The 23,485-nt window shown below is 40.9% G+C and overlaps 2 protein-coding genes across 2 annotated transcripts; one reads left to right on the top strand and one right to left on the bottom strand.

Moving 5' to 3' along the window:
• Window positions 1-81: 81 nt before the first annotated feature.
• On the top strand, window positions 82-888 carry LOC112459554 (immediate early response 3-interacting protein 1). The gene is made up of 3 exons (XM_025023725.1): window positions 82-203; window positions 428-529; window positions 606-888. The coding sequence occupies exons 1-3, from the start codon at window positions 113-115 to the stop codon at window positions 659-661; spliced, it is 249 nt and encodes an 82-aa protein (XP_024879493.1). The 5' UTR covers window positions 82-112; the 3' UTR covers window positions 662-888.
• An 8,427-nt stretch (window positions 889-9,315) lies between these two features.
• Window positions 9,316-12,492, bottom strand: LOC112459557 (glycine-rich cell wall structural protein 1.0). Its single transcript, XM_025023729.1, has 2 exons — window positions 12,114-12,492; window positions 9,316-11,341 (listed from the first exon to the last, which is right to left on the bottom strand). Exons 1-2 carry the CDS (start codon window positions 12,129-12,131, stop codon window positions 10,787-10,789), a joined length of 573 nt encoding a protein of 190 aa, XP_024879497.1. The 5' UTR covers window positions 12,132-12,492; the 3' UTR covers window positions 9,316-10,786.
• Window positions 12,493-23,485: the final 10,993 nt, after the last annotated feature.

The following is a 23,485-nucleotide window of genomic DNA, read 5'->3' as shown; positions in this document are numbered from 1 at the left end:
TGCAGTACGAGTGAACAAATCTGTTGGAAGAAGTGGTCGGTATTGTCGGTAATACTGGCATCGCTGACGTGACGTATGAACGTACGGTGACAAATATGCCAATTCCAGCAACATGGCGTTCACGTTGTGGACACTCTTCGAAGCAACTCTGTTGTGTTTGAATGCGATCTGCGTTTTGAACGAGGAAAGATTTCTTGCCAAAGGTGACAATTAAGCACGCATTTATTATATGTACTTATTTCAATCAGCTCGAATTAATTGCACATCCTTCGAATGTAAGAGAACAAATTTGTAGGTTATAATTTTCAAAATTTAAAGCTCTCTTCTTTTCATGTTTTTTTTCTGAACAATTGAAAAGTTGTTATGCTTGTAATTATGGAGAAATATGTATTGGGAAATTAATATCGAACGCATTTTCATTTCACAGTCGGTTGGGCGTCATGGCAAAATGTACAGGGGTTCGGGGAACCTCCAACAGCCAAGTCGCAAATCTTGAACCTTATTAAGTCTATACGAACTGTGATGAGGGGTAAATATCGTGGGAGATGCTTATTTTACATCGCCTCGTCATCTCTTTATAATATACATAACGTGGTAATTTTCAGTTCCTCTGATATTCTTTAATATCTTGACGCTGATGGTGAAGCTAGTGCTCGGCTGACAGGAAAGAAATATACGAAAGTATGAGTGGAATATGCTGTGTGCAAGTCGAAGTTGTTGAAAATGATGTATGTACGAAGACACCTATTAAATTATGTTATTTTTACCTTTACAACCAGTTTTTATCTCACGCATAATTGGTTTTTTGTACGTCAGACCGCAAGAATGGATTTATGAGTGGATTTCTGTATAAAACGAGCAATGTATATTATAGATATGTATCTTTTTCACGTTTTTTTTAGATTAATTATAATGATATCCTAATGATCCAAGCATAAAGACACAAGTTATTTAAATTGCACTTTATTTACTGAGATTACTACATTTACTAAGAGTACAATTATTTGTCCATTAGATACGCGATGATTTCGAATCTTTGGAATTCAATTACTCTTGTAGCAGGTTGTTCTTAATAATCAAAATATTATTTCTTACTTATGGATTATTATCGACTGTGTATATGCATCCGTTTATCTGTCGGCTCAAGAGAGGCCATTAGAATCGGTAAATTACTTTAAAATTTGCAACTCTGTATCATAGATGGAGCTAGATAGCGTTATATTAACATTAAGGTTTATTTTTTATTTATTTTTTTAAATAAAAAAATGAGTTTTATATTGGTTTTTTTATTTTTTAATAAAAAAATTATATTTGCAATTTTCTGAACAAAAATAATCGAAAATGATCGTGGAAAGCCACACACACACACACACATTGAGCCGTATTAACATTTTTATCATTTTTTATTAATAAAAGAAAATGTATATGTAAAATTAAACATTAAATTATTAGTAAATATTTTATTAATTATTATCAATATACTGATTAATTAACAAATATAATAAAATAAATATCAAATAATTAGATGTTTATACATATTATCAAGTCAATGATTTTTTGTTAATAAAAAATCTAAAATATATACATTAGATATTATATATACATTTTTTATAATTTTATACAGATATGGCAAGAAGTTTGAAAAATGATTAATTTAATAATTTTGCCTCATTATTAGCTTTAAGTAAAAATGTGGCTTAAAAATTCAACTAAATTAAAATTTCTGCGCGTTACGTGTATTAGCAACTTTCGACGTAACAACTTTCAACAAGCTTGCGAGGAAAGCTTTGTCCTTAATCCTTCTTTAATCACTCATCTGCACTCAAAAATTATTCGGCGAACTTTTCTCGCCGTTTTGTGAGTCGCGAAAGGATTAACCAACCGGTTTAAAAGGATATATGCGCCTTACACAATCCTTATTCGGCGAGTTATAGGCACTTATGCGCCGCGGTATAGCTCGAACAGCCGTAGGCGAGCGGTAGCCTAGGTCGTATGTAGCTTCCGCTCATTTCCATTTCAATTATTCCTTCCCGGATCATTTGAATCGTAAATCGTCTGGTCAACGGCCAGCTCGTAAATAAATCGCCGCGGAAGATCCGCCGGCCGGGCACTACGGCTTTCCTCTTCGCGGATTTACGAACGTTGCAGCTCGGGGAAGACGCTCCATGTGATTTTTCCCCAACTTTCTCCCCTTCCTCGGCTTTCTCGGGATGATAGAAGCGCCTTGCCGGGGGGCACAATCAATGACTATTACACCGTGTGTTTTGCTGTACGCGAGCAACACGTTAAGATTTGTTAACATTATTAAACGTGACTTGCGCGAACGCACGATCACGCTCGCACAATCGTCGCAACGTCTGACTACATTTCCTCCTTGTTCTATCTTTTCTTTCTTTTTTTTTTTTGTTACCGTGTCTCGATCGCACGGTTATCACCAATATCACCTGAGATTTTTTATAATAAGAAAAACCGGAAATCGTAATTTTTTATTTAGCGCCCCGCAAAGCTTTTTAACGGGATTATTGTATAAATATATTTTTATTGTCCGCGAGACGGTTTAATACGTCCTGTCGACTTTGAAATGTAACCGATTGATTTTATTTAGAATGTATAATAATATTTTGCTGATTTCCTAGGGGATTGCGAGGACATCCTTCACTGATTCTATTTAGGCTGCAGTCCATTTGATGCTAAATGTTTTGAAACGTTCTTCTTCTCCTTCTTTCTTCACTGAAAGAAAGGAAAAAAGGAATTCTTCGAAGCACTTGTAGTGTTAAGTGGACCGTAGCTTTAGTTTAGAAAGTCACGTGTATTTTTTTTCTAACAAATGAGATTATATTTATTTAATACTTGCATTTATTTATCGCATGGTTACAGATATATGGAATTTTTAATGTCCATTTCTATCAATGAGATTAACTTTGATTTCGGTTTATAATTTACTTTTTATCTTTTTCTAGTTCTATGAATTAAAAATAGATAAAAAGTAAATTAACTCGAAATTAAAGTAAATCTACATTGGCGAAAATGTAGATTAACTTTAATCTCGATTTAACTTACTCTTTATCTCTTTTTAATTTAAATTTTTATCTACACTTCTACCGATGTAGTTCTACGAATGAGAAAAAGATGGCATATAAGTTAAACCGAGATTAAAGTTAATCTACATTGGTAGAAATAATACATAGACATACAATGAAAGTATGCCAAAGTCGACCGACGTCCGCTCGGCGTTACCGTAAGATCGATTCTTCAGATCGGTCGAAGAATTTGCGAACGTAAAGAGCGCCGGTGATCTTGCGTGAGGTAATGTTATAACGGCAACGGTCGTTTTTACAGCGATCGCCAACGGCGTACGAGATGCAACGTCGATCGCGGTTGTGCAAGCGTCTCTTGTCCGATTTTACCGTACATCGCAACGCTCGTTGCTGACGCAGCTGACGATTCAACCGTCCGGTCCGGTCAGCTCGATTCAGGACACGCGCGCCGATTCGCCGTATACTCTTCACTTAGCTCCGCTCACCCGGCAGAAAAGGGTACTTGCGAAACTCCCTTCGGGGATTCCTCGCGGCTCGAGCAGAAGAATCGCCACGATAGAACCGTGAGATGGACGTGGGCGTAGGGGTAATTAGCATGATTTTGAGAGTCGATGTTTGTAATGATCGCTCGACTATTGTCTTTCAGATTAGCTTTCATTAGCGACTTTTATTACTGACTTTCGGGGAGAGAAAGAGAAGCGGCGGCGACGGGCCGGCTCGTCGACTCTAAGCATCATTTTGTAGTCATTCTTCGCAAGTTGGAGCTAACAAGTATTATCGAACATGATGAAAAAGTTTATAAATCTTAAATTATTCAAATGAGCTTTTACAATTATTTTTTAATATTATTCCCCGCGAGAGAATTCCGCCTCTCTCCCTTTCTCTCTTTCGTATCTTGTCGGGAAGTCTGCGCAAAATGAAATCACTCTGTCGACGGGAATAACTCGTCGCGTCGACACGCTGGATTGATTTATCGCGAAATACGGCGCCCAATTAAGGTTCGCGCAATAACGATCGCGCAATCCGACGCAATTCTGCGTCACACAGTGTTACGAAAAAAAAGAGGACGAAGACAAAGAAGGAGGGGATGGGAGCAATACGTTGGAGGTGTTTTCGCGATTCTTTCCTCAGACCGACGCGACGCGCCCGCCGTCGCGCCGGGGTGACCTATTGTTAAGCAATGCGCGCTTGTACACCTGCCAAGAAGTCCCGTGACAGAAACAGAGACCGGCGAAAGTAGGGGAGCACCATTATGCGTCCGGTTCATTATATTTTACGCGACTTGACAAATCTGCTTCCCATAACTGAAAATGACGACATTGTTGGTACATCGCGCACTTCCTCCCTCGACACTCCGCCCTTGGCTAGATTCGAAAGGCTCTCCCTCTTCAATAACGTCAAATGCTGAATTAAATTTATTTCCGAGTGCGTATCACCGCAATTAAAATATATTCGATAATAATATTATTGCAATAAAAATATATTTGATAATATTCATTATAGAGATGACGTTAAATAAACAGACGATTACAGATGTTTCATTTTTCTAAAGTCCTTATCAGTACTAACAGTGCAGATTCCAAAGAGGTATCTTATCATTGTTTGGAAAACAAGTCTTATCTTCCTTTACACTGAACGGTAGTTAGGCTTTACTCATCTAGACACTTAATTACTGGTTTATATTAGAAACATTAATTTATATCTAGACTAAATTCCCGAGAGAAAATCTTTGCACATTATTTAACATGTACTTATATATATAAGTTATTTTTTAAATACTAGAATTATTTTTTAAATATACTATATTTTATATACATCTTTAGAAAAAGGGATCGATGAAGGAAGAAGGTAAAGTCAATGATCAGTTTAATCATTTGCATATTACACCAAATATGACGGAAAATTTCAGAAAATGTACCGCCATAAATTTGATAAAATATTACAAATCAATTATTTTGACTGTCTTGGTAGTTCTAGTATTAATTTGTCCGCATTATTCAGCTCTCACAATTAATTTATTTTACCAACCTCTGACTTGTTTCTAAAAGATCACATTCGCCGAATTACATAATGCGTATTGCTATAAATTAAATAGAGTTCGTTTTTTTTTTTAATTCGTAATACATTTTTGTCTGGTTTTTGTTGCGGCAGTAGCGCAATTAATTCCTATAAATCGCTTCGATTTGTCATCGCAAAAACAAAAAGCGGGAGGCGGATACGTAATGAAGGATTAGAAGGATATCGTAACCGTTGTACGACGCGCGATCGAGGTGAATCGTATAACTGCTTGTATGCTTGTGTAACTGGAGCGTAGATCGTCGCGCCACACATATTTTTCTCCTTTCGCACGTCGGCGGACGAGCATCTCTTGCAAAATTCCACGGAGACTCTCACACCGCGTGCATGCGCCTCTCCATCTCTCCTCTTCTGCCCGATCTCACCGTACCCTCTGCCTTCGCCGCGAAATCGCGCGGCACTTTCCCTGCGACGTCCACGTCGCAGGTAACACATGTACAGTAAGGTCTTTCGGGACAGATAGCCTGGGCTGATACCGCGCTTTCCTCCGTCTCCCACGGAACCATTTTTAATAGGCACTTTGCAGTGGAGTCATCACCGTGTCTCCGCGCGTCTTGCCATCACGAAAGTGGTGCCGGTTCGCCAACTTTGTGTGTACGACGCGACGCTTCGCTTCTCTTCGCGCGAATAGTCGTGTTATTATACCTTCGGCAGAGGCACGCGGGAGGATCGCCTCCGGAATTACAAAATCGTCCGCTTCTTCGCCGTCTTACGCGTGTTTTCATCCCGCCTTTTCAGGATTTTCACAATCGACGCGAAACATAACTTGCGGTACCATACTGTTAAATATTAAAGGATGATATTTAAATCAATGCCTTGAGTTAAATAATATTTGGTTTTTAACTACCATGTGTGTCGAAACTTAATTATTATTTTAACTTCATTTTGGTTTAGTTAAGTTAACGACATATTGGAGTAGAGATAGTGGCGATTTATAGGAACGGTTAAAAATTCAAATTGAATATAATTTGACACTTCGAAAATTTAACAGTGCACGTTCTTCAAAATATTACTGCATAATGCAGACATAGGGAGTCTTTGAATTATGCTCTTGTTGTATTAATTCACTTCCTATTTTTTATCTGGCTTCTGTACGTGGTTTTAATCTCTTGTAAAGACACAACGTTAATTCTAAATGTTGTTTTATCAATTAATAAGTATAATAAAGTATCTGACCGCAGCGTTTCTTAAAACTTCTAATTTATGTGGCAAGTAGTTTCTACGTGTTTTACGAAGGCTCTTCTCATGTTCATCAGAGGTAAGCTTCTGATGACACGAAAATTATTTCAAATGCATTTCCCGTTTGGCATTTACCTTTCTTGCTCCTCTGTTCCGCCATAAACTCGCAGTTGTCTTCAAATCAACCGTTTGTCATTGATTTCTTCGAAGACGCTCAGCAACGCGGAAATAATCGTGTCGATCGTGTAGAATAGCAAGAGGAAGAATGATTGTTGACAATCGCTTTATAGAGATATAGTTTATGCAATGGGAAGAAGATTGGTTGTATCTTCTTATTCATCGACGTTACATGAGCTCGATAAAGTCATTCGAGACTCCTCAGCATCATCGACAATAAATGTTTCACTTTATTGGCACTCACTCTCTTACCTAACTGCTCCAAGCCCGCAGCGTTTAAACATAATATCAGCGTTTTCCCGTTACGTAACGTAATCGGATCTATAATTTATGAAATTTTTCTTACGCGCGCGCGGTCGTAAATTGCAACATCTCCTGCAGGTAAACGCCGAGGAATCCGTGGAGAAAAACCTGTTCGTGGTCATGAATCATTTGTACATTAAATGCTTAATTCGCAAAAAAAAGGGAAGTAATTCAGCCGATAACGGTTCCGCCAATAGAAACGTTCGTTTTATCTAAAAAATGCGACATTTCAAATCTCTATATTCGTCCTTTTCAATTTTGTCTTTTTATTCTTCATCTCCGTATAATCAATGATATATATTTTTTAAATACATTTAAGCCGAGAAGAAGCCGGACCTATCTTTTCATCTCATTTCTCGCGATTATGCGTTTTGTATGTGAGGAGACGTGCGCGAATGCAGTTAAATTTCGTGCGGTGGCATGCACAATCCAAGACCAACCGCACCTCGATTAACTCTTAATTTCGCGGGTGCTTCGGTTACCCGCGGTCTGCGCGATATCACGCCACTTATTTCACTAACTTTCATACAAAGTATTTCCGCCATTTCCGTGCGGGACAACCGCTCGGCGACGAACGTGCGATCGTAAATCTGCGACGCGACGCGTCTATTGTCTCTCCCCGGACTTAAAATTACTCATTACTTATTCACAGAGAAAATCCGTAATCATTGTAATGATTTGTCGTCGTAAGCGCGCGAGTCGCATTGCACAGAACCGCCGCTGATGAATGCCGCCATAAATGTCTGCGGCTGCTACCTGCAAAACATGTTAATTAAGCGTTTCCAAGATAGCTGTGCCCATAAATGACTCTCCTCGACCAGAATGATTAACTAATAAAAATACATGTCAGACCGTCTTCTCAGCTTCCTGTCTTGACCGTGATCCACACTGTTAAATATTAAAGAATGAAATTTAAATCAATACTTTGAGTTAACCCTTAAATGCCACACCTCTGAAGAATCTCGTAAATGACATAAGGGGTCTAAAAGACTCCAGCATGAAAAATGTCTCCTTACACATTGATTTTTTGATCTTTGTTATGAAAATTTTTTTCAATGTTGTTCAAGGTCTAGAAAAAAGAATAAAATGCTTATATTGTTAAAATTTCAATTTCAACATAGTATAAAAAATTAAGTGAATTGAGTACTGCTAAGTGTACAAACGGGTAGGTCAATCACTCAACTATCATCAAAGGGAGCATGAGCTCCATTTTTGGCGGGAACATTTGAAAATATATCATTGTAAAGGGTCTGAGGTCCGCTGGACCCCGGGTGGCATTTAAGGGTTAAATAACATTTTGTTATTTGTAATTATTATGTGTCGAAATATATTATTTGATACAAAATAGTATTATTTTAACTTTACTGGTTTAATTAATTGTTTTTGTTAAATTAACGAGTAACGACATATTGAGTAGGCGACCTATAGGAATGGTTAAAAATGACTCAAATCAAGTATAATTTGACATCATGAATTTAACAGTGTAGCTTGTCACGAATGAAAGAAATGTCAGTCCCCGATTTAAAAATGACAAAATCAACGGAATTTAAAATTGCGACAATACTGAAACGTCTACTTTGTTGAAGACTCCGATTTTATTGCTGAATGCACTTTGCTGACGACAGCTTTCGATCTTAGCATTCCAGAGAAAATAGCCAGGTGCACATCAGCCATGCAGATACGCGTCTTCTCGTATAAAGAGATTCTTTCCCGGCGCAAAATCTCTCCGAAATAAGATAAGTTCACATTACTCGAGCGACTTACGTCACATCACTGTAATCAAGAAACTCGGAGCTCAGATGTTAATCTCGGGCATTACTCGAGCGGGAAAGAGAAGCGCGAGCGTCTCGTGATCGTGACGGCAGGAAACCCCTCAAACGTACGAAAGAAAAAAAAAAGAAAAAGCGAAATCTCTCTTCTCCCTCCTCTTTCCGGACGTCCTTTGCCCAGATAATCCGAGGATATATTTCGTTTCGAACGCAAAGCCACTTTCGAATCTTTAGCGATGGCCAGATCCTTCTCTCGCTGTTTCTCTCTCTTTTCTCTCTCCTTCCCTCTCGCTCTCTTTTTCTCTTTCGTAACACGTTGCCCTTTTGCGAAGCGGTTCTTCTTTGCGTGCTCGGCGAGAATTTACATGCCCAGAAGCTCCCTCCACGAGCGAGGATAATGCGATATCGCTGGCTCGCGGGTTCGCGAGTGAAAGGAGAAAGGCGCTGATCTCTCGAAACGTCGACGAAGAGAAAGAGAAACGATCGGATATCTTCGGGAGATACGGTGACGCGGAAAAAAAAATTGTACGAGTCGACCCGGGGACGAGTGTGCCTCCGGGCGACGCGACGGTCGTGGGGTCATAGAACGGGGGACGTAGAACCCGTGATGGGAATCGCGATAATCGCGATCGTCAGTCGCGGTTGACGGAGGAAAGGTGAAATTAGCAGAGGAAAGAGCAGGGGGAAGAGGGGCAGCGGAATTACGCCAGAAGCGAGTCGTTCCGGCGCGCGACAAAGAGGAGAAGCACACGGGGTTTCAACGGTGGCGACGTTCTTTTTTTATTCTTTTTTTCTACAAAAAAAAGCCTTTATACAAGTACAAAAAGATGCGTGGTTAAAGAGTAGAGCGTTATGTATAAAAAAATAGTGTGTATTTCGTGGCGTCGTATGTACGTGTTGCTCGGACACGGCGGCGTCCGCTTTGTAATCCGGATCGCTCCTTCCGTCAGGTGAATCCTCTTTTCCCCCTCGTCCCTCTTCTCATGGACAGTTAGAGGTCGGCGTTTCCTGTGAGAAATCGACTTTGTTCGCGCGTAACGACTCCGGATGTCCTGATCCTTGCGATCCGTGTCTTCTCAGGGTTACGACACGGTTCGAGAGCCGTTGTCTTCTCTCACGAGCCGGAAACTGGCTTCTGGACCAAGATCTCGATGAGTCGAAGTCCTTCGGCGGAAGTGGCGGGGCCGCGTTACAACAGCGGACGCCGCACGGTACAGCGACGGAATTTTATTTACAAGGCGCGCTGATACCGCGCCGATCACGTCTTCGGCTTGTCGGCCTCCTCCTCCTACTCCTCCCGCTCCTTCCTACCTATTTGTAATATGAGTGTCCCGACGAGCGTGCGAGCGCAATCGCCGGGGATGAAGTGTGAAGTGTGTCTGCGTCAACGACTACGCCTGGCTGCCCTCCTTGACTTTATCACTGATCCTCGATTCTTCGGATCGCGGACACGACCGCGACGATTGATGCGATTTTGGTACGATAGACTTCGGCACCGCGCCGACCGCCCAAGATCATCTCGAGCGACCCCCCCGTCTTTCCCGGAAATGAGGGGAAAAGAGGGTCAAAGAAAAAAAAAAGAAAACTGGCCACGTTCACTCCCGCGGAACCCCCGGACTTGTCAAAGCGACGACCGTTGGATTCCTGACAAGTCAAGGGGCCCGAGGGAAGGATACTGGTCCGCGTGCGCTCGGCGCTACCCTTTCGGCGGATTCCGGGAGACCCTGACCCGTTGAAGCGACGACTATTTGATCCCCAACGGACCAGGCGCCGTCCCGTTGCTCCCCATTTCCACTTCTCGCGCGCGTCTTCGTCTTGGCTTTGTCCTTACTGACCCAGTCGATTGACATTAGTTGGTCGAAGGACGCGAAGATGCTTTGGAGCCGCGAGATAAGCCGGATAACGCGGATCACACGACGATCCAGCTCCGGTCGGGCGATCTTCAAATGTTGATCCGCGCGACAATCTGACCCTGGCATCGACGACCTTCCGAGTTACGAGCCCGAGGAATGTGTCACTTCTGGGAGAAACTGGTCCGGCAATTCGTAGACAGTCATGATCCTCTTCCAGTATTACCCGATCTTCTCCGTAAGTTTTTCTACAGCTTGCGTCTCGGAAAGTAGTCGTTGTCGTCGGCCGGTGCCATTATCCACTCTCTCTCTTCACTCTCTCATTCTCTCATTCATTCTCTCACTCTCTTTCTCTCATCGTCATCATCATCATCATCAAAACCAAGGTGATTCCTTAGAACGGCGCACCGTAGCTACCGGACGGTCTGCTGGGCGCTCCATAGCTGCTGCTGGGTCCGCTGGGGTAACCACCGCCACCGCCGCCTTGGGAGACCTGGTTGAATTGGGCTACTTGGATGGCCTGTCTGATGCCCTCGAGATCAATGCCGACAACACGGGTTTGGTAGCTGGGCACGCCGTACTGCGGCGACGGGGCACCGTATTGCGAGGATGGTGCTCCGTAGCTGGAACTAGGGTAACCACCGCCGCCGCCACCGCCGCCGAATCCACCAGACTGTTGGGACTGCAGTTCTTCCTTCAGGAGGATCTGGCGGATCTGCTCGAGCAGCGCGCTGTCCACGGAGGCGCCTTCGTTGGTCTGGAAGCCGGGGGACACTTGGGTGTAGCCACCGCCGCCGCCGCCACCGAAACCGCCACCGCCGCCGAAACCGCCGCCGCCGCCAAAGCCGCCACCAAAACCGCCGCCGCCTCCGCTTGGTCTGCTGTAACTGTAGCCGGAGGACACAGGCGCCTCAGCCAGGGCGAACCCAGCCAGACCGACAACCATACACTGTAACATGGAAAGAAGATACTTGTATTAGTTTTACAGTAGAACGGGGATTTATTTTAATCCTTTGACGACAATCTTATATGCGTAGCTATGGCAGCTACAATCAAATTCTTTCTGAGATGGTATACATTCCGTTTATACGGTTCTCACTTACATTTACGAAGTACGGCTTACGATTTTATTTCCGAGATTTTTTAAAGAACTCTTCCAGATTAAATTTATTTATCAAATCGTGCATCCGTGCTTGGTTTATTATTACATGCCGCACAATTTAAAAAATTATAAATTATTAAAAAATATAAGAGTATGTACTCTTTAAAAGTGGAATATTTACTACTCACAACATGGAATAATTGCAAAAAGTCAGCTAGAAATTCCTCTAACAAATATGGAAAAAATTTAATTAAAAATTACAATATTTTGTAATTTTCACTAATCGTGCGTTTTTAATTTCTGGTCACCGTCGCTACGTCACGAGCATTTTACGCGAGAAATCAAAGAGGTGCGAACGAAAGGGAAAGCATGAGATCAGAAGTAGCAACAGAAATGTGAAAATTCAAAAAAAGCGGCACTCGCTTTTTCTGCCGAACAGGATCTCGATCACTTAACTCTCTCCCTATACTCTTCTTCTTTCGCGATTTCTCCCATCCGCACGCATATACCCGTACACCACATTTCTCTCGCTTTCTTTTTCCTTTTTCAGCCCTCACCCCTCTCCACCTCGCACATATCGCTTCTTAACGTAAAGTATGAGAAAAAAAAGCGTGCTTACCACGATCAGAGGATTCATGTCGGCTTCTGCGATGCCGCCTCAGTTCTGTGACTCCGTGGAAGGTACACCGGAGTCATTTATACCTCCGGGAGAAGCAGGGGGATATGCGTGGGGCCCCCACGAAGAAGAGACGGGGGCCTCTCGAGTGAGAGTAATTCAGTTGTGAGACGATTCTCTCCCTCTCCTCCCGACCTCGTGCTTCTCTCTTTTGCTCACCATAGACCCCGTACGTCCACCTGTCCTCCTCGCCGGAGGATCGCCGATGTGCTCCGAGATTTCGGATGGTCTTCTCTTGCGAAACCGTGGCGATAGTCCCTACTTGCGTCCTAGACCTAGACTCCTTTAGTCGAGTGCCTTTGTCGTAACGGCAATCCCGTAAAGAATTTTGCTTCGGCTACCTGCCGGAGATCAATTGCGTGTATCCCTTATAATTTCTTTTTTTTTTCTTATCGTATACGGCAATATTATGGACAGGCACAGTGACCCGCCTCTCCAGTAAAAGTGATACAAATATATCTTACAAGTCGCGTCACAAAAATTAATTTTTATTCTGAAAATTATTCTTTATATTTCGTTAATTTCTTTATATTTTATATACTAATAACTGCAGTTTTCCATAAACTATTTCATAAATCATCATGATTAGCCAATTTTGATTTGAAAATATTTTGTGCTGTAAAAATAATATATATTTGATCAGGATTTGTCTACATTTAAAAAGAAGATGAACGTACATTTTTATCTATTAATTTTTTTTAGGATGCAAAATTATTATGTAAACATTGTTGCAGCTCGTTGCAGCATCGCGTTACAACATATTGCAAGCCGCTGTAATAAAATTCTGTACGTGCGTCATTTCATTATATTCATTTTTCGTGACAGGAATATAAAACGCTCGTTAAGAAAGACGGTCTATTTAAAATTACATCTTGACGAATCATTGTTGCCTATTTTTTCTTCGTTAGATAATACAACTAAATTAATGTCATCCACATATTCGAAAGCTAGATGGGGGGTCGATATTCAATGACGCAAGCTGTATTCATTTGCAGTATTTGTAAAGATAGGTATACAACTAGCGCGTTCCAAACACTTCTCGTGAGTTATAAAAGAATTAATTAACGGGCGTGAAATAATTCATGCGTTATTCATCGTATAATATAAATTTTTTCCGTTCTTAAATATTTTTCTAATTATATAAATTAATTCTTTACATGTAAATCCAAATATGGGCATTGTTATGATAATATAAACGGTAGTTTTAATTATCGATACAGTTATTTATGCGTTAATTACAGTTGCGACTTTATGGTAGCGTATGCTAATAACCTGCTTCCAGCTCATAAACACGCGTTATTTATTCGACGAAGCTACGAGAGTACATTATGTAACAAGAGCTGAACTTAAAGGAAATATTACGTAATGAGTTTTCTTTGTTCGCGCAGTGCGTAGCACCGGATGTGCACCGAACCATTTCCTCATTGGACATTTCCGTTAATCGTTTTTCAAAATGCTATAAAATATTTCTTTTTTTGCATCTTTCACTGGCTTGTTCTTGCAACAGTACGTAAAAGGACGAATGATCCGTTTTCACTATTAATCTTTTTACATCCATTTGAATCAACGGAATGTTGTACCCGCATTTTTAACACATTTAAGATTAAATATATATAATATCATTTCAGTCTTTGATAAATGACATCCGTTATATATTTAGTGAATATAATATATCTACTATAAATTATTATTTTCCTGATAAATATATAAATAAATATATAAATTGCTACAGCAAAAAATAAATGCATTAACAGCTATTAAAATTAAGAACTTAAAGAAGTAACGAAATTTATAAGTTTCTATTTTAAAATAAATATTGTGTAGAAGCAATTGGAAGAATTAGAAGCAAAGAAGTTACACGAAAATATCGTGCTGATTAAACGTGTGAAAAAATTTTGTTAAAAATATAAGAAACTAAAATGGTTTACGTATAACGTGTGCAATTTTTAATCGATCAGTTTCTAATATCGATTGTTTAGATAACGACCGTTTAAGAAAATCGATAACAATAGCACAATGAGTTTTTCTACATCGGATAGGTCACTTGGAAGAAAGTTAGCAGCAATTTCAAGAGTGCTTGAGGTCACGCGGCCGACAATCACGTCACTCTCGGTTCAGCTAGCTCTCGGACGCATCTGCCAAAGGAAAGGATGAAGATCCATTGACCCTCGCGCAGCTTTTAGCATTTCTGCATGCAGCGATTTCGCGGAGCATTGCGTAGGTTTCGTGAAAATCTACATATGTCTCACTTAGCATAGAAACAGAATCGATTGAGGTCACATTAGGTTTCTCGCAACATAGTCACGTTTCGTTCTTCGACATATCTACTTTTCTTCGCAAATCTTGACTTTTATTGCATCAAAGAATGGGTTAATAGTTAATACGTTCCCAATGAATATTTTAGTCAAGGATAATTAGTCCGCGTGGATTTGTTAATGAATGAATGGACCGGTTTGCTCGAGAAACGTCTGATTAATTCTGGCACGCACGCGGATTTGATATGGAAATTAAACATCCTCTGACGCTAGAGCGTGGCCGCTCGGTATCTCATGATACTTATATCTGTCATAACACATGCTAATTTTTAACAGGCAATTAGTACAGCAATAAAAGAGAGAAATTAATTAAGACAGATGCGCCGCGATATATTTTAGTATCTTCCACATGGACGACAATACGCAAAAAATTAAAGAAAAGTCGCGAGATCGAGATACCGACAGAGGGAGAAATAATTTGAGGCTGTTTATGAGGACGAGACCGAACGACGGAGTGCACAATCATCCGGTAGAACCTTCGACTTTCGGTCGTAGAAGGAGAGTCTCAGGCATCAGGAAGAAAAGTGCGCGGTACGCCATCATTGTATCATTCGCGCGATGTAGCTTCCGTGCGTTCGGATCGACGTAATCATCGATCCTCTTCGTGTGGTGAGCGTCGTCTCGCGCACGCATCAACACGCGGCAGTGCGTGTTGTAGCATAAAGTTAAAATATTCCCCGGTGCATTAAACAGCACTTGCCCGGCTCAAAGGAAAAGCACGTCGCGATATCTTCCCGCGATTTTAAACGATAATGATCTCATACGCCAGATGCCTTTTGATCGTTCGCCGACTCACGCGAATTACATTTCGAAATTAACGCGTGGAGAACAGAAATGCACAGCTTCAGCTGGGATTAATTGACGCGTCTATATCTTCCGCATTAGCAGTCCAAACTTAATTTCTATAGCGACGTCACGGAATACAGTCGTTTGACAGTGGTGAAATTGCCCTAGAGGTCTCAAACGTGAGTGACCGCGGTTCGAACTAATCGACGCCCGAAGCGTAATTAAAAGGGAACTCGGTCTGTTGAATATTCACTGACGCGACGGTGGGAGATTTGTAGGCGTCTAATGGAGGAGGAAGTCCATTACGGCCGGTGTAGCAACGTACAGCCTAGCCGTGTCGGCCAATGCGTCCGGCTCCCATTCCTCGCCTCGGGGGAAGCAGGAGGAATAACAGGGGAAGACGGAGGGGATAGGGTGATGGTACTCGCTAAACGAGAGGGAAAACGCTTTCTTCGGCGAGGAATTTAATTATCCGGCCTGTGAACTCTCGACCCACTTCTTCGCGCGTATACGACCCTGTATATCTGGTCCGCCGTTCCACCTCCTGCCTCCTTCTCGCCTTCCTCCTCGCCCCGCCGTTCGATCTGATTCGCCTGATCCTCCTTCGATTCCTTCCTTTTTGTTTTCTCTTTTCTTATCGCGCGTCTCGCGCCACCCGATTTGGTCCCGCGGCGAAGATCGACGATTACTTTCACGTGTCCTTGCCGTTCGCTCGCTCTGCTAGTACTATTGTATACAGTTGGACTCGTTGGGGAACCGATTTCGGCGCACGTACGCGCGTTAGCCGGGAACTTTTTTTTTAATGGTCTCTGCCTCCATTGCGTCAGCAGCATTATACTCGATTACGCAAAAATCGCGAGGCAGCTGCAATCGCTGACCCGGTCGCCATGGAATCTACATTCGGTCCTCGTACGCTCGGAGAGAGACGTTTTTAACGTGGATGCCAGACCGCATGTTCAGAGACGTGGTGTAAACGTTTTGTAGCAATTAATATGTTTTAATAACCGTCGTATTCTCATTATATACATATAAATTTCTTCTTCTTTTCATAAATTTGTACGTATTATTTAATACTGAAACAAAAAGTTTTAATCATTTCGACGCAAACATATATTTTTTAATCTTAAATTCCTCAGGTAAAAGTCGTCTGATCTGCATATGGATTAACAGATGTGTTAAGAAATGTTTGCAAAGCGATTTGTGCGGAAATATACATACATACGTTCTACGTAAATTTGCGGTACCGAGTAAAAATATATTGAATTAAATTTTGTATAATAAATATTTAATTGCGCAAAAAGAGATTAGAAGCGCGTAAGCTAGGTAAATTATCTGCTTTTTATACGTTATAAAGATATTTAGGTAACACGACGGAAACTTTTATATAATAATCTACAATCTCAGTATTTAGTCAGTCAAATATCTAAATGTTACTTTAGATTTCGAATTGATGTTAGAAAATCGTCAAACAGCAATAAGCATGAAATCACCTTTAAGTTTCTTGGGCACAGGAAGTAAAATTTTTAATGTCGAAGAAAGCTAATGAAAGAGAGAGAGAGAGAGAGAGAGAGAGAGAGAGAGAGAGAGAGAGAGAGAGAGAGAGAGAGAGAGAGAGAATTAAATGTTTAAATTCTTGAATAATATTTCACGGAATATGTATTTTTACCTGACAACGATATTTCCTGGTGGACAATCTTTTTGATGTTTACCGATATCTTTTTCATGTAGAATTTTAATGGATAATTATAAAGATTAATGTTGAATCGCTTCTGTCAACATACCGTCGCTCAGAGGCGTGTTGATTCGTTCGCGGATGCTGGTAAAGAGATACGAGACTGCCTTAATGTCTGCATGAGAGAATGGTCTTAAAGTCTTAAATCATTGGTGTCAATGACAACTGTCCTGGATAATGTATGGGCCATGCTACTACGGTAACGTATACGGAATATACGTATTTGTTTGACGCAGGACAATTTATCCTTGCGAATTTCGTCATTGAATCGAGAGAAAGCAAACGTATGTGCGGCTCGCGGTAATTAATAAAAAAAAACACATACGTGCGCACATTACATTTCATGAAAAAGAGATATCGCGGTATCTAAAGTGGTAGTTTTTTAAGGAAGATTGAATAATAATGACGTACAAAAGATGACGCGTCACAATGCTCGTCACGCATCGCAATGCTGCCTCGATTGTATTTAACCGCGCAATTTTTTTACAGCGATTAATCCCTGTTCGGAATTCCCACGATATGATCTAGTGATAGATCGTGATGACTTGTGAAATCGTGGCCAGTCTTGATATTTTCAGGAAAAAAGCGGATAATCTAAAATCGAAATAATCCTCGTTTTTCACATCCGTACTTATCTATCTAGATCCACTTGTATTTAGCGAGCTTCGTTGATTCAACAAATAAAATGCAAAATTTATATTATATTGATTAAAAAACGTTAATTTTAGAGCGTCAATGCGTAATTATACTGATCCTGAGATGCCTTCGAGACGGATTTCTCCGACTCGAAAAACAACCCACGAAAAATATATCCAATAAAAGAATTTTAATAACTTTAAATTTTTGAAAATACAGATAGGTACATGGAATTCTTCCAGGCATGAAAAAAGAAATTGGTTAACATAACGGAAATATATCAAATATATTGAATTTCCTGTTTGATTCTAAGCTAGTATCTACACATATTCTTTTTTAATAAAAGTATATTTGATTTTTTTATTCTACAATCTTTCAATTATCGTTCGATATCAATACAGATATGTTTATCTTGACATTCATTCTTATTTGCGAATCATTGAATTTCTAGGTGGTCTCTCATGTAATGGATAATACGAATGATCGATCGACGGACTGAGGATCCATCGATCTTTCGCGCGTCGTTGCTATCGACGACTCCGAGGCCTCTCACCAATCCGTCGCGATCCATGATTTCGACTTCCTCGATCTCGGGTAACATTCCCGAGGACCTTCCCTCCTCCCCCCCGAGTCACGTCCCGACGTGTGCCGCATCCGCGGTTTCTCGGATATTAATGTTGCAGGGTCGCGCGGAACGAAGGGGGGACCTCGTCGTGTCGAGCCCGGGCTTGACTTTCGCTCGACGAAACATCGTGCCTCTCTTCTCTCGCACCGCTTCTCTTTCTTTTCTCCAAGCGGCATCGCATCATTTTCCCTCTCGTTTGCACCGCCGAGGAACTTCCTTTTGAGCAGTCGCGACGATTGACTCGCGTTTCTTATCTCCGGTTTCGCCATGGCTTATCGCGTTGCACGCCAGGGGAAGGATCTCTCGCGAGCCGCTCTGCATACCTCGCACGGCCGACCGTGCTGTGCACAGGGATTAAAAACTCGTTTTAACTTCGTCGAGTTTTTATTTTATTTAATTTTTGAAATTACGACATTACTGTGGGTATGGAAATGCGATCATATCTCACTTCTTGAGGCAATCGTTTCCATTTTTTGCTGCCTGTAATTTCAGAATTACCTCATCTGAATTACGACCACCAATGTCAATACCAATCTCTGATCGTGTCGATGGTGAAGAAAGTTTGGAATGTGTAATTCGAGGCATTTCGAGATTGCACGTATTATGCAATTATTTGATAGTGTAATGATTGATGCAAAAGGTTTGTCAAATAAATTTGAAAGCAAAATCCATTGTTATATACGAGTCTACTTTAACAGACTCTTTTTCTCATTTAGAAAAATTTTTCCAATCTTCTTTTCAACGAACTCCGATTTTCTAACTTTATTTAATAAATAAAACGAACAATTCTTGCATTAGTCTAATGCAATGCTTTCAATACAATTCCTTCAAATAAAAATTTTCAATTTTCCTCTTAATAACGTATTGAATATACTTTCGGGGTCTCGAGAGGAAAGACCTAAAAATGAAAGTCACGGGGGATTTTTCCGGTCTTTCCCTCGCGAGGCGCGAAATCTATCACCTATGTAAAAATGTTATATCACGTCTCCCATAATCGTTACCGGGTTACACACTTCTGCCGCGCGCGATTTCCCCTTCCTCGAACGCGCATCGAACACGATCGGGTAATTAACTGCACCGCGAAGACCTGATTAAGCCGCGCTTGTCCGTCGCAATTACCGCAACTGCAGCGTGACTATCACCAGACTGACCGCGACTAGCCGCGTAGGTTACAGTTCAAACTTTCACAACTTTTTACGTCGGCGCGTGAATTTTGCCGGTGCGTCCTTTGTGCAAAATTCACGTGCGCGCCGAAAAGCGAAAGTCAGTCCTGCGCGTGCGATATTACTCCAGGGAAAAAGGGAGAAAAAGGAAAAGCACGGGAATATCTTGAGCCAAGTTCAAGTACGAATATCAATTTGCGCGGATGTCGCTTTGAGAATTCTTGGAGTTTGGAAAAATTAAGATATGATGTACGCAAACGCGTCGAGAATGCTATGTATCTTATTAAGATAATACGCGGTTCGTCATATAATTTAAGAAAATTGAAGATTCGGAGATTTTCTTGAATTTCGAGGATAAAATTGTTGCAGCCGAAGGGATACTCGGACAAAAGTGCCGCGCGTCGTAACGATTTAGAAAGCGTAATCATCTACGCGGGACGCGATGTTTACAAGATTAATGGGCAGCGCCTGGGAAGTCACGAGATATCGACGCGATTTTATATAATCCACCGTTACGAATGAATATAATCTCCTTATTTGAATATTCTAATTCCTAACGCGTGGGATATACGTGCCGCGCCGGGGACGAGACATCGGAATCCTGTGGGGTTCCGTAAGGCGAAAGGTTGAGTTCGCAGTGAAAGGTGAAAGGAAAAATAAACCGTTCTAGCACGCTAAGACCGGATAGATAATTGCTCCTCGCTATATTAGTGAATCATCCGCGGACGAACGGGTAACAATTCCGGTTGCGAGATCCGTTCAGGGAGGAGTGGGGGACCGCAACTTCCACCGCGTCCGCGGCTTCGACGACCTGGTTTGAAACGAGTCACCGCGTTTACACAGCCGCGGATGGCAATATAATCGTGTAAACTGTCCCGTATAGAGCTGGCGGCATTGCGCTTGTCACATTAGCGTACCGACGCGAATGCGTTTGCATCAGGCAAATATTTGTACGTGAAACTGTTGGATAATCCTCCTTTTCTCTCCGCGATTCGGCTGCTGCGACGAGGATTTTCCCGCCTGGACGCTTTTCCTCCGACAATTAGCATCGCGTCGGTAAAAATCGACTGCGTCTTCCGCTTCGGATTATCCCTCGACGTCGGGGTTTTACGTAATCAGCGGTTCGCTTCCGACACGACGCGGTGTGATCCCGGTTTATTACCTCAAACTGTGCTGCGTTCTTAAGATTTATCTTGCATTTATGATAAATTTATTAAATATACGCAAATATACAAGGAAAAAAAAACACCTTTATGTAAGAACAGCCTTCTAACAGTTATGGCGTGTATAAGCTTCGCGTGCGATCCTCGACATTAATTGTATTTAAATTAATCACACACAGTATACACGACAGACGCAATCTTACACTGTTAAATTCGTAGCGTCAAATTATATTCAATTTGAGTTATTTTTAACATTCCTATATAGTTTGTCACTGCTCCTATTCAATATGTCGTTAATTTAACTAAATTAGTAAGAGTTAAAATAATTATACTGTTTTGTGTTAAAATAATAAATTTCGACATACATGGTAGTTAAAAATAACAAAATGCAAGGTATTGGTTTGAATTTTATTTTTTAATTTTTAACAGTGTATCGTCCAATTGTTTTTAATTTTCACTCGCCGCGGATCAAGCACAGCGATATTCCGATTTTTCTTCCTTGCTTTAACTTTTGTTACGTGATATTGTTATACGGTGATTTCCACGGCGAGATTCATTTTCGCCGCGGCGTGCTTCCGAAGACGAGAATGACGCTCTCTTTCGCTAGGATAATTACGGAACGGCGATCCTTCTGTGGCAAGACTCGTTTATTAGAGTGGAGCACTCGTTAGCGGCGATCGCGCCGGCTCCATTCGCCACGATTACGCAAAATTGACGGGAAACGGAGCAGGTTTGCGCGTCTGCCTAACTGGACTCTCTTACGCAAGCGGAGGATGCGCTCTCTCTCTCTCTCTTTTCCTCCGCGCAACGGTAATCCAGATTACGGGAATTACGATGTCCGGCGTGCGCGTCGCGTTACCAAAGCCGATGCGTGACGGTTCTCCACGCGCGCGTCGCTCCCGCGCCAACATTTTTGGAGAACGTGCACGGAAATACGAGGATCTCGCGATTCCAGCGCGTCGTGTTTGCGCACGCGATTGAAATTAAATCCGAGAACGCTGTCCGCATTCCTGAGATTTATCTTGCAAGGTTATGCACTTATGAAAAATATTAAACAAATGCAAATACGAGGAAGAAATATCTTTACATAAGAACAGCCTTCTAATAGATAGGCGTACAGCTTCGTGTGCAATTTTCGAGATTATTTGCGAGATAAAATTGTTCATTTTAATCTTTTCTCGCGATACGTGTCGCTTATATACACGAGGTTGTAACGGCTAGATTGCGCCAGTGTTCTATGTGTAAAAATAAGAAAATGTTATATAAATTTATAGGAGAAAACCTAGGACATTCTGTATAACATGCAGTATGAATATTATACAATTACTGGACTAGCAGCGCCTTTTCTCGTCCCAACACGTAACGAGGGTTTTGTATTAAGTATGTATCAAAAGAATTTACATGTATAGTGGACTTGTAAGAAATTTTCCGGTCTGGCTGCTCGACAGATAAGGCCCAATCGTTAATCATATAATTCTGCGTGAATAAGAGAAATGGCGACATAACTTAATCACAAACATCTTGTCCCGCGGCGGATGCTATTAATAAATATTCAGCGAAATTTCTCGGATTCCAGCGGACCGAATTGGCGCCGACGTGTCCCATTCGTTATTCATTTCCAAAATAATCTTCTAAAAATCCGTGTCGAAACTTATGTTTGTCACTCGAACATAAATTCGACATCGAGATAAATCTTCTAAAGATTAAAGTTTGAGATAAACCTGAAATTAGAACGCCCACTTAAGCTATATAGAACGTACAAGAGATCGATTTTCGAGAAAAATCACGATTTTTTCGACAAATTTAAAGCTGATATGTGACGAAAAAAAAATTGTATTATTCGGCGCTTCTTCAGAGAGAGGAAAGTTCTTCTAACATTTGACACATAAATGTCGCTGTAATGACGTTTCAAATTAAACTTACGATAAAAGGAGGCAATCCTTATTCTTCTTAGCTTCTAGTAATAATATTGAAGAAAGCATACGATCGACCTCTGGCATAAGAAGCGACGTGTGGGAATCTTTTCACTGTAATACAGAGTCTATCTGAGGTAGCTATCTAACGTAACACGCTTTAGATACGATAAATTGTGTAGCGTACGTTCGTTTGCAAGCCAGACACGACGTGTGAACGATTGCACAGCACTCGCAAGCGGCCGCCCGGTGATACTATAGGCAGGCTAGTCCTAAAAGAGCACCGTGAATATCTTCCTACGTGGGTAATTATCACCGTGGTATGTGAAAAGCGGTGAAACGCTTCCGGTTCGTACGCATCGTCAGCCCATCGCCGTCGTTGCAATAATAAGCACGAACTTCGTTCTTTTTTCCGCAAGCTACCCGGATATGATTTTTATTATGAAATATTGCAAACGTACGCGGTAATGTACGGCAAACTTTTATTTTGCAATATTAGAGAGTTTGAGTCGCCAGTGAATAATTAAAATTAACAGAGATATTGTAAGCGACCCAACTGGCCAAATTTTATTGATCTAAAACGCTTTTATTTTGCATTTATAAAGATACGTTTTATTGAAATACGAAAAATTCTAGTCACTTCTTTTTAAAATAAATATTACATATTCTTATTCTGTCCTTTTTTAGATTGACTATATTACACGCGATTATATTAATTCTTATTTATTTAATTATTGATTTATATATGATAAATGTCTTCAACGATTTATGCGCGCCGGATTTGGAGACTATTAAAATTTAAATCGCTCTTTCGTAACTATTGAGAAGTTCATAAATTTCATGCTAATATTTGTCAATTTTCTAGAGTTATATTGAATGTATCATCCAACATTTTCCATATTTTTCCTTTCTTTTAACTTTTTCACGTTTGCATATATTTTTATTAAATAGTAAGAAATTATTGGTCTCAAAATCCGTACTT

Source organism: Temnothorax curvispinosus, unplaced genomic scaffold (genome assembly GCF_003070985.1).
Source record: "Temnothorax curvispinosus isolate PA1 unplaced genomic scaffold, ASM307098v1 QBEX01009904.1, whole genome shotgun sequence".
NCBI lineage: Eukaryota > Metazoa > Arthropoda > Insecta > Hymenoptera > Formicidae > Temnothorax > Temnothorax curvispinosus.
This window is presented reverse-complemented; position numbering and strand designations above follow the sequence as displayed.

What these genes read in the sequence shown, in the direction of transcription:
- LOC112459554 (XM_025023725.1), top strand. Translation starts at nt 113, where the DNA reads ATGGCGTTCACGTTGTGGACACTCTTCGAAGCAACTCTGTTGTGTTTG. An exon ending in GGAAAGATTTCTTGCCAAAG is followed by an intron (nt 204 to 427) that starts GTGACAATTAAG and finishes TTCATTTCACAG; the next exon opens with TCGGTTGGGCGTCATGGCAA. An exon ending in TATACGAACTGTGATGAGGG is followed by an intron (nt 530 to 605) that starts GTAAATATCGTG and finishes GGTAATTTTCAG; the next exon opens with TTCCTCTGATATTCTTTAAT.